This window comes from Chelmon rostratus, chromosome 22 (genome assembly GCF_017976325.1).
Source record: "Chelmon rostratus isolate fCheRos1 chromosome 22, fCheRos1.pri, whole genome shotgun sequence".
In the NCBI taxonomy this organism is placed as follows: domain Eukaryota; kingdom Metazoa; phylum Chordata; class Actinopteri; order Chaetodontiformes; family Chaetodontidae; genus Chelmon; species Chelmon rostratus.
In genome coordinates, this window is record NC_055679.1 from 12,788,803 (window position 1) to 12,804,563 (window position 15,761).

At 42.8% G+C, this 15,761-nt stretch overlaps 1 protein-coding gene across 1 annotated transcript; it reads right to left on the minus strand.

Annotated features, from left to right (window-relative positions):
* Positions 1-3,662: 3,662 nt before the first annotated feature.
* mettl25 (methyltransferase like 25) lies at positions 3,663-15,590 on the minus strand. The gene is made up of 12 exons (XM_041964231.1): positions 15,377-15,590; positions 14,425-14,586; positions 14,195-14,301; positions 13,504-14,067; positions 13,039-13,186; positions 10,283-10,377; positions 10,037-10,066; positions 9,451-9,524; positions 7,611-7,704; positions 7,167-7,241; positions 6,605-6,676; positions 3,663-3,940 (listed from the first exon to the last, which is right to left on the minus strand). The coding sequence occupies exons 1-12, from the start codon at positions 15,588-15,590 to the stop codon at positions 3,833-3,835; spliced, it is 1,743 nt and encodes a 580-aa protein (XP_041820165.1). The 3' UTR covers positions 3,663-3,832.
* Positions 15,591-15,761: the final 171 nt, after the last annotated feature.

Genomic DNA, 15,761 nt, shown 5'->3' on the forward strand with positions numbered 1-15,761 from the left:
CATCCAGAAATCACAGCTGTACAGATTTGGGAATTATAATTTTCAAACATCTTATTAGATTTAAGTGTAATATACAAATATATATGGCATATTAAGACAGGGGGAAGAAATCAATTATACTTCTTTTACAATTGTAATGAGAGGTTGAAGCTGTAGATTTGGAATACTGCTTTCTTACAAGCCCACACGTAACAATGTGTTTTCTATGGCTTGGCAGATGTTTTAGATTGATCTAATTTGATATTAATCTGGGTAACATCGTAAAAGAATGGGCAAGATTAATGGAAAATATGAATCAGGGGGACAAGTCTTGTTATTATAAATATGTGATGGCCGTGTTTCACATTGAAAACAGCAGTTGTGTGTTCCTAGAGGGCGACGTTGTTTGAGGCTCGCAGTCAAACATTTACATGGCTTGACGTTCCTGTGTACGCATCCACAGATACATCTCTGACAGGTGTGAAATGCATTTTTGTCCGCTCCTCAGAGAATAAATCTGCAGTGACTTGTGGTGATAACAGTGATTTTAATCGAAAACAAGCAGTGTGTGCCAGCTTAACGTCCGGCCAAATCCCCTCTTTCTCACAAGCAGGGCATCTGGCATAGAAACGTAGCCTGTTCCTCACTGGAGGGGCATGATGATGGACGCCAGGACCACTTCCTGGCACCCTTCTCTCTGATGGCTGTCTGCCCAGGCCAAAAAAAAAAATCCCATTTTGGGCTTGGGACAGTTAAAACAGGACAACATGGTGATTATGCTCAGATGGAAGACATTAGGACTGGATGTATGAGTGGATGGAGAAGTAAAGGTGGTTTAGAATCAGACCTTTAAATGACTCTTTCACCATCGCCATGCCATTTACCAAATGAGCACTTGAACTTATCTCTCTCTCACTCCTTTTCCGCATTTATTAGGTCGTGTTGATGCTCGATAAATCCTGCCACGTCCCTTCCAAATTTCACCCTTTGATTCTCTAGGGTTCATTAATTAAGAGTCAGCCTCCCCATTCACAAGAAGGTCCAAAACACAACATTCACCAGCTGAGAACTAATTACGCAGACATTATTGGATGAAGTCTACAAACTGCAAATTTAAGCCCCTTCCTGTTCATGAAGTTGTAGGAGCCCCGAGATGATTTTTCAAATCAAGGAAGGTAGCAGGAAGTTGATTCGTGTCCAAACACGACCGTGAGAAACCGATCTAAGGGCCGAAGTGTTTGACGCACACACCTCACTACTTCCCCACCACTTCCTCTCATTCCTCCAATGCAATGAAAACTCATCTGAGGTGGGTTTGCTTTGCACGATCCCCCATGCCGGCTATTTCTGTCTCGCAGCCTTCATCACATCCTTTTCCTCGCTGATTTTTTTCCCTACAGGTTTGCGCGTTTGTTTGTGTGTATTGGAAGCAGGCGTTTTATCATGTCATTTTCCTGTCTTCAGCGTGGGCACATGAAAGACTTTGCCAGGTCGCGTTTGAATATACATTTATGCGCGTAAACATGCGTGCAAGCATCAAGGACGGGACAGATTGACAGGATGTGAGTCACTCGGCCACAACAAAACCCAGCAACAGTTACATCCCGAAACAAGCCTCGGTCACATCTTGAATTGCTTGCATTCATGTCAGTCCAGTTTGGCCGGAGCAGGCTGTCAATGCGAAACACTGTCGTGGATCCAAACATGGTCCAGACGCAGCAGAGAGCTTCACCATCTGTCTTTAGCAGGATAAAAATAACGCTCTGGGACACGGTTTCACCACAGCGGCATTGACAGACCTATGGGTGGCCCACAGATGTGCATGCTGCCGCAACTGCAGTGACAAATAACTGTGGCAGTGGATAGATGTGATAGGAGTGAGGGGAGGAAGTGCTTTGTCCCAGTAATGCACAGTGGGGAAGTGCATCATACTGGCTTTGTTTCATGCTAATTTTGTTCAAAATATTCCCCATAATTTTGTAAACTAATGTTCATACACAGCTTTCCTCAGCACTGTTCCCATGCGCAGCTGTCATGCCCATTACTCAGACTCAGTGGTGGGTACTGTGAGACTGAATGAATGTGCATTATGAAAGAGAAAACTGAGGCCAGTGGTTCCCAACCTACGGCCCTGTCGGATGAACTCAACACCTGTCATCTGTTCCAAATGTGCTCTTTTTGAAGTTATTTTAAACTGGATATTACTTAACAACTTTATCTATAGGTTGTTTTTGCTACGTTTGCATTCCTGTCACTGCTTCGAGTGGCAGAGGCTGAACTTTTCAACCATTACTTTTAGCTAACTATACTTAAACCATATACCTGTTACTTTGTGCTATTTCAACCATTTACCTGTTACTTTGTGCTAACTACTTCAACCATTTCTCCATTACTGTTATCTAACTACTTTAATCATTTAATCACTACTTTTAGCTATTTCAACCATTTACCCATAAGGCTACTTTGCTTACTACTTCAACCATTTATCTGTTACTTTTAGCTAACTACTTCAACCATTTATCCTTTACTTTGTGCTAACTACTTCAACCATTTATCCTTTACTTTGTGCTAACTACTTCAACCATTTATCCTTCACTTTGTGCTAACTACTTCAATCATTTATCTGTCACTTTTAGCTAACTACTTCAACCATTTATCCGTTACTTTTAGCTAAATACTTTAACCATTTATCTGTTACTTTGTGCTAACTACTTCAACCATTTATCCTTCACTTTGTGCTACTTTGTACTTTCAGCTCATTTTTTAACTATTTGTCAATTACGTTTAGATACAGTATTTCAACATTATCTTTTACTTTAAATAGGTCCTTTTGGCTTCTTTAGGTAGTTGTATCATCTTGCTTACTACTTTTCATGTACTCTTAATCACACACATGCTGTTCAGATCTTACAGCTGGCTAGATATGTGGATATATCTTCTCATCTGCAGACGTACCCCTGGTTGGGAATCACTGACCGCGGCCATCTTCTTTTTACAGAAGAGTAATTGAAGTGAAATATTAGACACAGATGGGAACTTTATCTCTATGTCAAAGTAAGCTAATTAAAAGAAATTGTATTGTAATTAGCAAATTAAGCTAATAACACAATAAGTTTATGTTTTTAGTCCCCTATGCTCCATTTCCCACCTTAGCTCCGGTGTCTGCTTTCTATCAGCTTTAGTGTAATTCCTACGACCACAATTTATGAGAGCACTCTAGACGATAACATTTGTTAGCAAACACGTAAGAAGAGCGTGATTTATTTAATGACCGAGGATAGAGTAAAACAGACGTGAAGATGAAAACGGGGTCAAGGGCGCCTCTTGCCCTGTCTATCTTTTCCCCCCACTTCCTCTGGTTGGGGAGCCTAGAAATGGGGTTTCCAGGCCTGTCAACAGAGGGGATCCAAGCCTCTCTAAATCCCACAATGCCCCTGGCTCCCAGAACAGTCCTTAAAAACAAGTGTTTTCTCAAGAGTCGCTAAACATCAAGACAAAAGTCTGAAACGAACACAGTCCAGATCAATCAAACAGGCCTGACAGTTTTTCCAGGTGTTTTGAGCATGTTTTTCCATGAGGAGCATAACGTCAAGGCAAAAAATAAAATAAAATACTGAAGATTTATTTTTCACCAGAAAGAGTAAAGTGTATAAAACAAAACAAGATGTTTCTGAAAGTAATACAGAGACTGCAATAATAAATTACAAAATTGAGATTAAATCATACATGTAATTAAAACAAGCAGGAGACAAAACATACATAATACAGCAACTCCTGAAGTATGATTGCTGATTTAATCATGTAAAATCATGACCAGGATATTATAATCATGTGCATGTGATTATAATGTTCATCAGCTTGAATTTCTGTCCTCATAGCTCTTCAGTCCAACAACAGCGTAACATCTTGGTGACAGCAGGGGATCAAAGAGTTGCACCAGTGCAGAGAATGATAAATCCTCCTGCAGGACACAAAGACACACACACCCAAAAAAACAATGAGACACATCAGAACTGAATAAAAAACACATGCACATAAAAATCCTGATTCTCCTCCCAGTTTGTCTTCATGACCCCTGGCAGCCTCTGCTGTATGATGTTCTCGCTATTAAAGATTTCTCTATTGGATCCCCAGAGAAGAAACATCTGTACAAATATTGTGTCAGGTGGACTCCTGTTCATGTGTACAACAAGTTTGTCATCCTTAATGGCGAGCTGTTTAGATATACTTGTGGTCACATTGGAATAGAATCAAGACTATGTCTGCACATCAGCAGAACTGAAAGATCAGGAGAACCTCCCGTTATTCTGTCCTGGGAGTGTTCATGCATTACGGCATGCTATCCATCAAGTCGCACAGTTGAAATCACTTATGAGCTACTTCTGCTGTGTTACGTATTTTTTGGAGGAGCTCCCTAGCAAGTGAAACCAGATTCAAACAGTGTATAGCTGCTTTTGAATAAGTTGGATAGACTAATATTGATTCATTTAGATCTGACTAGCAGTGATCGAGGCTTTGCAGCTACTGGTGTGGTTATTTCCACCAAGTAGGACATATTGTTTCTGACTCGGAATTAGTTCCGTTAGTTAGTTTTTTAAATACTGTCATGAGCATTTGTTCCAATTCGTTTTGATCCATGTGATGTGAATGTGGCATTAGGTGACATACTATAATGTTTACCATGCTCATCTTAGCATAATAATGTTTACTGCGTTCACCTTCTCAGTTCAGTATGCTAGCATGCTAACATTTGCAAATTAGCACTAAAATTGCATGAGAATGAGTCCTAAACTTGGAGATGAGTTAGCATTGTTGCACTTCTGGTTCCCTTGTCTCAAAGATTTTTGAGTGGGTGACTGGTTGGATGCCTGAAATAAGGTCTCCGGCTAACATAAACTCTTCTATTTGTTAGTCTGCCTTTACAGCCTTCTGGTGTTTATAGTCGTGCTCTTACAAACTATTCTATCTCAAACTTTCCAACTTGTAGATCTATGATTTATTAATTTATAGTAAATTGTGTGTAGTGTAGTGTAGCAGGAAGCTTAGTGGTAATGACGTTGACGTCATGTGGCTGAGTTGGAGTTCATTTATAGTCCAACATTAGCTTTTTACTTCCTGCGTTTATGCTTCAACAATCATAAAAGTGGTTTTATTTATTTCTTATTTGTACAACTCCTTTCTGAATAAAACATGTATGTATCATAAACTTCTGTTTGCCACAGAGTTTATTTTCAGCAATGATCCAAAATACAATGGAAAAATCCCACTGGGTTGATGTCAAGGGAAACAGGGCAATGCTAACTTTTGGCCTAAAAATACATCCTTGCAGCAGTCTTTATGCAAAGCTGTAATGATTCATCTTCTGGGGAACATGAATGTCTCTGCTGAATTTCATCTCAAGCCTTCTGGGAGTTGTTGAGACATTTCACTCAAAACCACAAATGTCAGCCTCATGGTGGCGTTGGATGAATAGTCAAAAAAAGACAAAAGTCTGTAGGATTCATCCTCTGGGGAACATGAATGTCTGTACAAAATTTATTGGCAATCCATCTAATAATTGTCAAAATATCTCAGTCTGGACCGAAGCGGTGCACACACAAACAGACCAGTGTCCCGTCCCTAAAATCCACACACACAAAACACTATTTTCTTTATTGCTTGAGGAATAAAATCCCTTGATTTTCTTGAATCCCTGCACACACCTCACACATCAATGCATATTTTATCGTAGACATTTTGATCCTTTGACCTTTCAGCAGACATCATGCCCACATAGAGACAAACTGCAAGTCCACATTGTTGAATACGTGCATCATTTTGCAACACCGGAGCAAAGCCCTCAAGAGTTTTTGGAAGCATACACAAATCTACAGTGTGTTTCTGGACGATAATCACAGCTCTTGCCCCGAACTTAAACAACCTGATCTGTGTGTGTTTAAGTCGTTCTTTAAGGCTGAACCTGCTTCAACACACTTATCATCACATGGATCACATTCACATCCATCCATCACCTCCTCCTTTCCCTCCGCTGCTCCTCCTCGAGGGAGCTCTCCCAAAGCCGACCAGCTCTCTTGATGTGATATAGTTTGATTACATGACCCGATTAAGACACATGTAATCACAGCTTCAAAGCTTTCGGCTTGTACATATCTCATCACAATGACTCAGAATAAAGATTAGCGTGTTGTGTTTGGCTGCAGGAGCATTAGATGTTAAATTGCAGGCTGACTTTCATTTAGGCAACACCTATATTACTGTCAGCGGTCTGAATCAAAAGGTTTCCAGATTTCAGCCGAGATCCGTGCCTCTTTGCTTTCATCATGTGGGAAACAAATGTGAAATCCCAATCAACGAGCTGTTCGAGCATATTAAAAAAGACGATTCCAGCTGAAAAAGGAGAATAAGTGAGCCCTGTGTGTCACGTAGCTGCTGGTTTAAAATCAGTGGGAGTCATGACTGCACCTGTTGTAACGTTAGCACAGTTTATTACTCATTTTAATGTCTGGTTCTACCAAAGTAGGTCCATTAACTCACAGGTAAGTCCAGCTGATTTGCTCTGAAGCATCAAAATGAATTCATGTATTATTCTTGCAATGACGGTTTGATGAGACTGAAAAGATTTTACCTGTTCTTTCAGGTAGCAGAGGCGATCAAGGAGAATCAGCCCTTCAATACAAGGAGCCAGGGCCACTTTCAGCTACAGGAAGATGATGACATGAGAGAAGAGAGAACTATTAAGATCTATTATGATGACTTCTAAAGATTTTTGCTTGTGTTTTTCACAGATCTGGTACGAAATGCCACTTTTCTGGTAATTCATCAATTTAGGCTATTCCCACTTCTGATTCTACAAACAGAAAAACCCACCAGTGTCTTCCCAGTAGCTGGTGGGCGATCCCCAAATAACATTCTACTGCTTTGTGTCATGAAGGAAAATTGGTAAGTTGGTTGACACCACAATTAGTGGCCTCAACTGAAACCAGAGGCTGGTTTTCTTCCCATTCTGAACAATCATTCCTGTATTACTTCCCCGCAGAACAGAATGATCTCACTTAACGCTCTGCAGTTTATTGGCATCACACAGCTCGTTTTACGCAAAAGTAGAGTTCAAACAGGTTGTTGTGGCTGGAAGTATCGGATGCGGATTTAAAACGAAGATGCTGCACAGGCCGGGAAGATGGACTTACCATGTTAAAGGCGAGCATCTCGCTCGTTCGGGGCCTGTATGTGTCATGGTAATCCTGGATGTCGCTGTCAGAAAGCTGAGGAGAGAGTAAGAGGTCATGCGTGTGAGTCACAACATGGGGGATGTGAATGTGAATGCAGACGGGTTAAAGTGGGAGATGGAATGAGGACGTGTTGAGGAGACATGCATCATTCCCATGGATACCCAGGGCGCAACTCCTCAACATCCTGGCGCCTAGCAACATCCTAAACCAAGAGAGCGAGCATCTCAAGCACCTTTATTATCTAATAACCTGACATGAATTGTAATATTCAGATTGACAGAAACAAGGGAACATTTTTCCTCTGATGGTGCCAAAATAATGAGCTTTTCTCCTCCGGTGTTGTGCTTTTTCAGTGTACTTCCACACTTCTGGAAGGTGTTCTGTAAGACGACTGGTCCCAACCTTTGACTCGTCCAGTTCCAGTCTGCGCAGAGCTCGACGCACGTAGTCCACGAAGGATTTAGCCTTGGAGTAGACGTTCCCAACTCGCTTTTCACTGCAGGGCAAACATACAGTACTTCCATCATTTCTCAGGCCCTGAACGTCTCATTTCTGCCCAGTGAAATAAACAACATTCACTCCTTTGGTCTCATGCTTTTCTTTTTTAAATCACACTTTAGCAACCAGACGCAAACTGCTAAACACTTCTAAAAGGACTAAACAGTGACGAATAGGTGCTGCTAAGAGGAAACTAATAGATAGTCGATCCTGATCTGATGTTAGTCATTAAAGTGAAGGTCACAGATCAGGGGGGACCAGGCGAAGATGAGCGTCTGGGTTCGTGTCTGCAACTGAGCACATTTGATAATGGCTGACTGAAATCTGCTGCATCCTACAATTCAGTTTATTTAGACAGAGGAGAGCAATGACTCGTCGTCCAACGAAGATCTGGAAATGCCTGCAAATTCTCAGTCGTTAGGAATGCAGAATAACAACCACAAGCGACCCCAGAACTTAAGATTTTATGGATGTAAACCAGCAGGTTTTGCCTTTTAAGAGCCAGCAGTTACTCATGTTTGGAAAGTAAACCATAACAACATGAAGGCCAAAGCCAAACGAATTCTGCCTTCTCTTCATGCTCTGCACAGTACTGTAAGAGCAGAAATTTGTTTCTAGAAATTAATTATGATGAGTTCATTAAGGGTGCAGCCAGTGACTTTTCTCTGTACATTAGCACAGGCATGAAGTCTGAATCACATGATCCACAGCAGCTTCTACTGCAAGCCTCCAGTGCCCTCGATGTCATTAAGTGCCTGTCTTTGTAGAAACAGTTATGATATTAATTTCCTCACTTTTCTGCACGCAGCAGCACTACGCTGCATAAAATCTAAGAAAAAAGGGGAAACCACACAATTTCCTCCAGCCCAAGATGACGTCTACCGATTGCTTAGTTGGTCTGACTCAAGGATCCAAAGAAGTTCAGACGGTGTGTAAAACCACAACGGTTTTACAAAGCTTTCCTGAGCCCACGTTTTAATCTTCTTTATACCATCATGTGTTCATAAAGTGGTGAACCTCGCTCCATCCCTGCTTGTGAACTGAGCCTTTCCAGGATGCTCCTTTCATACCCAATCATGATACTATCTATTTGGAACGTTACACAACTTTCCCGGTCTTTTGTTGCTCCTGTCCCAACTTATTTGAAACATTTTGCTGCATCAAATTCAGAATAAGCAGATATTTACAAAACTCAATGAAGCTGATGAGGTAAAAACATTAAATATATTGTCTTTGGAGGGTTGTCAATTGACCATATGTCAGAGAGGATTAGCAAACTATCACATTCTGTTTTATTTATGGTTTTCAAACTTTTTGGGAGTCAGTATTGCATTTAGAATCACATCTGAGAAGCTGGAACACAGAAAACATTTGTCATCTTGGCTTGAAATCAATTATCAAAATCGTTCTTGACGGAAGTTTTCTGCCGCTCGACTAATCCTGCGCTACCATGCAAATCCTGGTCTACTGCTGAGTACGTGTGATGTTTGTTTGCAAGTCTTGGTCCATTTGTAACCTAAATAAACCAGAAACAACAACGTGTTTCTGGTTCAGAGAAAAACACAACAGTGAGTGAGTTTTCATCCTCCGGACTGCTACTGACACGCCTGCAAAGCACATGTGGCCGCTGTGAAATAATGAACTATTACAGGGAAAAAAATATACAGCAAATATTTAAGGTGCCAGACACTTGCTGCAATTTCTCATATTTAAGTGCTGCCAGATGGAAACGGCTGTGCGTTACCTTTTAAAGGAGCTGTAGTGATCCCTCAGAATAACGTGAAGGACCGCCCGGTAAAACAGAGACTCCATCTGAATCTGCACAGAAGGTCAAAGTCAACTTGATTCCACGTGATGCAAATTTACCGTATATTCCACGCAAAAAGTTATTGTTGCTATTCCCTCGCGACTCATCCGGCACGCGTACGAGCAGTTGATGAATATTTCCGACACTTTCCAAGCCCGATCCACGAAGAGCGAGCAATCAAGCCGGCCCCGGCCCCGGCGAGCAATCAATCTTACCGTGATTGCATTAATATTTATAAACATTCCATATTAATGGCTGCTGGTATTGTGTATCAGCTTTGGCCGGGAGCCCCGAGCTCTACATTTCAAATAAATACACTGTAGTCAATCAGGGACGTGCAACAATGGCAGAATTAATGGGCTGGTTGTTTGAATGCGTGGAGGAGATCTACAGTGAAGATAATGCAGGCTGGAGTGACTGTGGATGTTTGTGGATTGAAATAATTGGATGGATTTGTTTAGATGGGTGTGAATAATGACAGTTATTCTCAGTTTACAGTATTGATTACAATTAGTGTACTCACCCCTTGGCCGAGTGAAACTCTCTCAAGTGCCTGTTTTTGTAGAAACATGGGAGATTGTTAAGTATTTCTTTAAAAAAACAGTGGCGCAAAGGTAAAAAAAACACGTTAAAAACTGCTTCATCCACAAACCCTCTGTAAATAACAACAACCTCAAACTGTCAATTCACCACAGATGCATCTGACTGAACATGTTTATGTAGGAAAGAGGCTGCTGTGCACATTTTTCGTGGCGGCGTTCAAACTCACCAAGCACGCAGACATCCTGGCGTTTCTGCCGCAGAACCAGGACCGGTCGCGGAGGTACTGACTCAGAGGGAAACCACACACGCCGCGAGAACACTCTGCGAGGGAACACACAGAGATAATGGAGGTAAACTGGCTGACTGATTTTCAAACGGCGGCAATCAGAGGATATGAATCTTAAGTATTTGCCAGGGAAAGTTCAAGATAGCAGGAGAAGGAAACATTTTAATTTTGATTTATGATGAAACAGAATCTTCTTCTTTTCTTTGTGACTGTCTGAAATCATCTAAGATGGATTTGAATTACTAATTATTTATGTTCAACATCAGCTTCAAGGTTTGACATTTTGGGAAAAAACCCTCAGTTTTCTTCCCCGGAGTTAGATAAGACGATTGATTCCACTCTTGTGTCTGTCCATGAAATCTAAAAAACCACGGCCAGGAGACTGTTAACTTAGCTTAGCACAAAGACTGAAAGCAGGGGGAAACAGCTAGCCCGGCTCTGTCCAAAGATAACAAAATCTGCCAACCAGCACCTCACTAGAGCTCACAAATGTTCTGGTGGGTGGATTTGTTGGCTTGCTGCTTCGCCCTGTTTCCAGTCTGTGCTAAGCACAGCTAAGCTAAGCTAAGCTAGGCTCTAAAATTAAAGGTTAAAAAAAGTCACCTATCAGCACCTATAAGCAGACTAACTTACACATTACATCTCCTTTTATATTCCGGCGCAAAACTCAAATGAATTAACCACATTTTTTTGTTTTACAGTCGATCATGTGTCGGACTAGTCATTCCCCCGACACAGCGATCCCCAGCTATCTTAGCAGTAACATTCACTTCTGCATTTGTTCAGTTTAAACATGCGAGATGTGACGTGTTAATTAGTGAACTTTAGAGGTGCTGGTAGGTCATTTCTAAACTTTGGACGGAGTCAGGCTAGCTGTTTCCAGTCTTCGTGCTAAGCTAAGCTAATTGTTATCGCTAATCGCTAAGCTAATGGAGTGGTATCAATCTTCTGATCTAACTTGCAGCAAAGAAAAGTCAAACTATTCCTTTAAAACAAGTCTATGTATTGAAGATGAGCCAACAAATCGATGTTGCCTTTTAAAGTCTGATTAGCTGTAGTGAGAGGAGCATTCAGCACCACACATTTCCAACCATGGCAGAGCTTAGCATGCACGCACACCGATTCCCAGTGGGAGTGTGACTACTTGACAGCCTGCCATCCTTTTCATGTCATGTCTAAAAGGGTCAGTGAGCGAGGCCGAGGCGCAGGGAATCCAGAGGGATGCAGTCAAAAGGAGCAGGAATAACATGTGCAGCTGCGGCCCAAACACGCTAACATGTTAGCAATCAGGTTAGCTTCCGTTCTCCCGGCACATGGCCTGCTGACAGAGGCCCTCGGAGGCTATTGAAGAGGACAAGCCTTTCCCCCGTCTGAAGGGTGGATTACAGTACATGCACAGAACTGTTTATAGTAGCTAGCCTCAAACCGGCCACAGAGTTCACATCTGAAGTGGCCACATACATGCACTGCCACTCAGAAAGACAAATATTTCTGATGTCCTCATGAGCAATCGTGCACTTGGAAATACTTGGTGAAGAGGCACGCCGGCTCCAGACCTCAGACGCCTGAATGTACTCATCTTAGAGCAGTTGTTGTTGTGAGTAACATACGGTGCTAAACATGGATGATGCATTCAAGGAACTGCTTCATTCCTAAATGGGAGAATATGATTAAAAATAATAATAATAGAGTGCCTTCTATAATGAAGCTTTTCAGCTCTTTAGCTCCTTTTTAGGGTGAGGTAGGCCACCACAGGAGCTGGCCTGCATCCCAGACTGCACTGTAAGGCCAACAGGGGAGAGTGTGTGTGTGTGTGTGTGTTTGCGTGTGTGTGTGTGTGTGTGTGTGTGTGTGTGTGTGTGCGCCTTTGCACACTTCTTTAAAAGATCAAGTTCGAGAAACAAGCGTGGAAAGGAGTGTTTTCAATCAGCTGTCGTGATATCATTTTCCACTCTTGGCTGAAGCCGCGACGGGGCCCTGATGACGAGAGGGTCGAAGGTCGCGCTGTTAACAAGAGATGACGCGATACCGTGTCGACTGTTTTCTTATGGATACGCGGAGGCTACAGTCACAGCATGAGGACACATGTAGACGATTTCATACCTTGTAAACTGAGTGGTGAAGAGCATGAAACGAGGATGATATCAGTTTATTATCCTGCATTTTGGCACCTGGGTTAACCTTTGAGGTGAGGCGGATGTAGTACGCGCAATCTCCTCAGTGTGGAAGTCCAGGCTAACTAAACAGTCCTGTTAAACCACAATTAAATACTACACTCTAAATTGCAGAATCAATCACTTTCAATTGATTCCCTGCTAAATTAAAAGGTCAAAAAAATCTCATTTTCAGTGGCCTTAAACAGCCATCCTAAATCCATAAATCCACTCTAATGGCTCAAGCAGCGGCTTTCTGAGCTCAACTCAATCTCCAGAGGGGTAACTTGGCTGAGTTTTCCGGACTCTTGGTGGAATATTTGACTTGTTTACAATAAAATGTGAATTTAAGTGTTTGCGTGGCTTTATGTGAGATGATGGTGATGCGGCTCAGAGTGATAGATGAGCGGCGCAGGTGAGGTGGGACTGAGGGGACGTGTGAGAGTGAAACCAATAGAGATATAGACTGTGAGCTCAATAGAAACCATATGCTATCAGTGTGTGTGTGTGTGTGTGTGTGTGTGTGTGTGTGTGTGTGGTTACCCTGCCCGGCTGGGTCAAACTCCTCAGACAGCAGGTGATAGCAGCAGCCCACGCTGCAGACTGCGGCCAGCTCCGCTTTAGCCACAAACATCCTCAGGGTGCTGGGAGCCAAGTCACCACAAGTGTGCAGGCCGACCATGACCGCCTCCTGGAATTCGGAGGAAGCACGCAGAGAAAGGAGAGAACAGAAGAAGAGGAGAGGGGAGGGGAGGGATGAAGATCGATGGCAAAATTTATTGATGATGACACGCATGCAGATTTGGCAGCGTAATGACATCCAGCACTTGCTCCAGTAATGCAAACTCCAGCCGCTTTGACAGACGTGTAATTTCAGGAGCTGCTGTGGGAATCGTGCTCGGGTGCTCTACTGTACGGCCGGCCTCCTATCAGCGCCGCCGCCGCCCGAACACACAGCAAATCTATTTTCAACGTTTCACTTTTCTTTTCGCCCTCGGTTTTGCTCACCTTCAGCTCACCGATGAGCTCTCGCAGCTCCGTTTCTGGGGTGACGTAAGACGTGAGGGGTGAAAACACAGTGTTGGCACCGTCGGTTCTGTTCTGAGCCTTCCTCTCCAGGTTCTCCCTCTTCCTCCTCTCCCTCTCCTCTTCGCTCAGCTGGATGGGGGGAACTCTGGGGGGTTCAGGCTGCATCACATCCACTGAGAGGGCATGAAGGAAGAGCTCCTCTGTTTCTGGGTTCGGCTCTGAGTGCATTTCAGCTGCGGGGTTGGCATCGGATAAGCCGATTAACACCTTCTCCTCCTCCGGTGACACGACTCCTGCCCCACAACCGGATGAAACATCACCGTCGCAGTTCATTCCAGGCTTTATCTTGACTAGCTCCTCCTGTGTCGCTACCTGTGCCTTGCTGTGTTTCTGGTACGCCCTGGAGAACTTCTTCAGCTTCCTGTTCCTCTCCTGGGCTCCGTGGGTGTTGGTGCTGGAGGAGTCGATGCCGTAGACCTGGAGGCCGTATTGCAGAGACAGGAAGGAGCTCAGGTAGCCCTTCCCTGAACCCACATCTATCACCTGGAAGAGGGGAGATGGAAGTCAAATCCAAAAGTTCATTACTCAGATAAAATTTCCTTCTGTTCACAGTTCTAGCGGACTCTTTCCACACAACCTTGAAAGTATTCATTGCAACTGGTTAGTCTACCTGTTTGACTCCACAGTGCTGGGCCATACAGGCCACCACCTCAGACATGGACTGGACCTCATGAGATTTCTTAGAGTTCATGAACTCCTCTGGCTCCAGCTCAGCACCTGAGTTAGACAGAACAAAAAAAGCACATCATATTCATTCAGCTGGACATTCCTGGACAATCCTTTACTGGTTTCCTACTCTCAGCATGAAACAATGCATTCAGACCGTTCATTCTTTCCTACCTATGAGTTGCCTGTTCTCTCTGAGGGCCTGCAGTAGTTCATCCCTGCTCATACAGACTCCAAGGCCGGGGAGAGAGTGGGCCTTGGCCGCCTGCAAAAGTTCGCAGGCATCAAGCAGCCGGTTTGTTTCATTGCAAAACCCGAATGTGGTCCTGGATTGCTCTGTTTAGGGCGGCAGAGACAGAAACAATGGCGAAGTTGCACGAAGCACACTCAAATTGCACATTGTAGTGCTCAGAGTGAAACTTTACGAGAAATTACAAAAAAAAAAATTGCAACAGATATTTTGGTTTTATGCTGCAACCTCAATACAAAGGATGACAAAAGTGCAATTGTTTGTAGCATTTTCAGCACTGAAAACCTACATTTTAAAAAGTCAAAGACCTCACTGTGAATGCTTTTCATTGAAACTTTGTTCTATTGAAGAAATACCCTTACTCTTAAAAAAATACAGTAGCCTATTGATGGAAAAATGCGGCAAATAAAAAAACACATCTGCATGGCTAGTTTGTGAGATTGCATTCTCTTTTTGTAATGAGCGAGATGCATTAAATTGGACATGTTTTGAGCAATGCATTATAAAATATTTGACAATGACAATGAGAAAACTAGTTCAGTCAGTAATTGAGTTTAGGTTGCCAGAAAAATCCTTTTGGCTGGTGTTTATACTTTCCATTAAAATGCAATCATAAATCTTGGTTAACATTTCAACATCACACTTTCATAAATAAATGCTTGTTAATACATGGATTTTGGTCCAGATTCTCTGCAGCTTTTTTCTGGTAGAGGTCATGCTTAACGAATGGCCCCTAACTCATGACATCTATAAAGCATTAATAGAGCTGGTCTTCTCAACTTATAAAACCTTTATACAGGATGCCTTACTGCAAAGTTGCACCCACTTGTGCAAACTTTGACATTTGTCTCATTCCCAAGGACTGAAAGTATTTACCTTTTGCTTTGTGTTCTGGCGCCCTCTGCTGGTCACTGCAGGCACTAACAGCTGACAGGACCTCCTCCGGCGGCACGGCCATGAAACGGTCCCACGCGTCATGAGTGTAAAACTCCACAGTGTGAGCATTGGCGATGCTCAGAGTCACAGACAGAAACCGCTTGACTTCATGTATCCGTCGTTGAATTTCTGTGAGGCTGTATGAGGAGGACATCGTATTAAAAAGCTCTCTACAGAAGACCTGAGCGAAGCATGTAAGACGTCATTCGCTTCCGATGTACGCTAAGGCATTACCAGTCGAAAATACTGTTCGATAATTTCACGATATATGTTGCAAATTTTTCAATGAAACCTACTTTAGCATACATAAAAGTGGAGGCGGTTA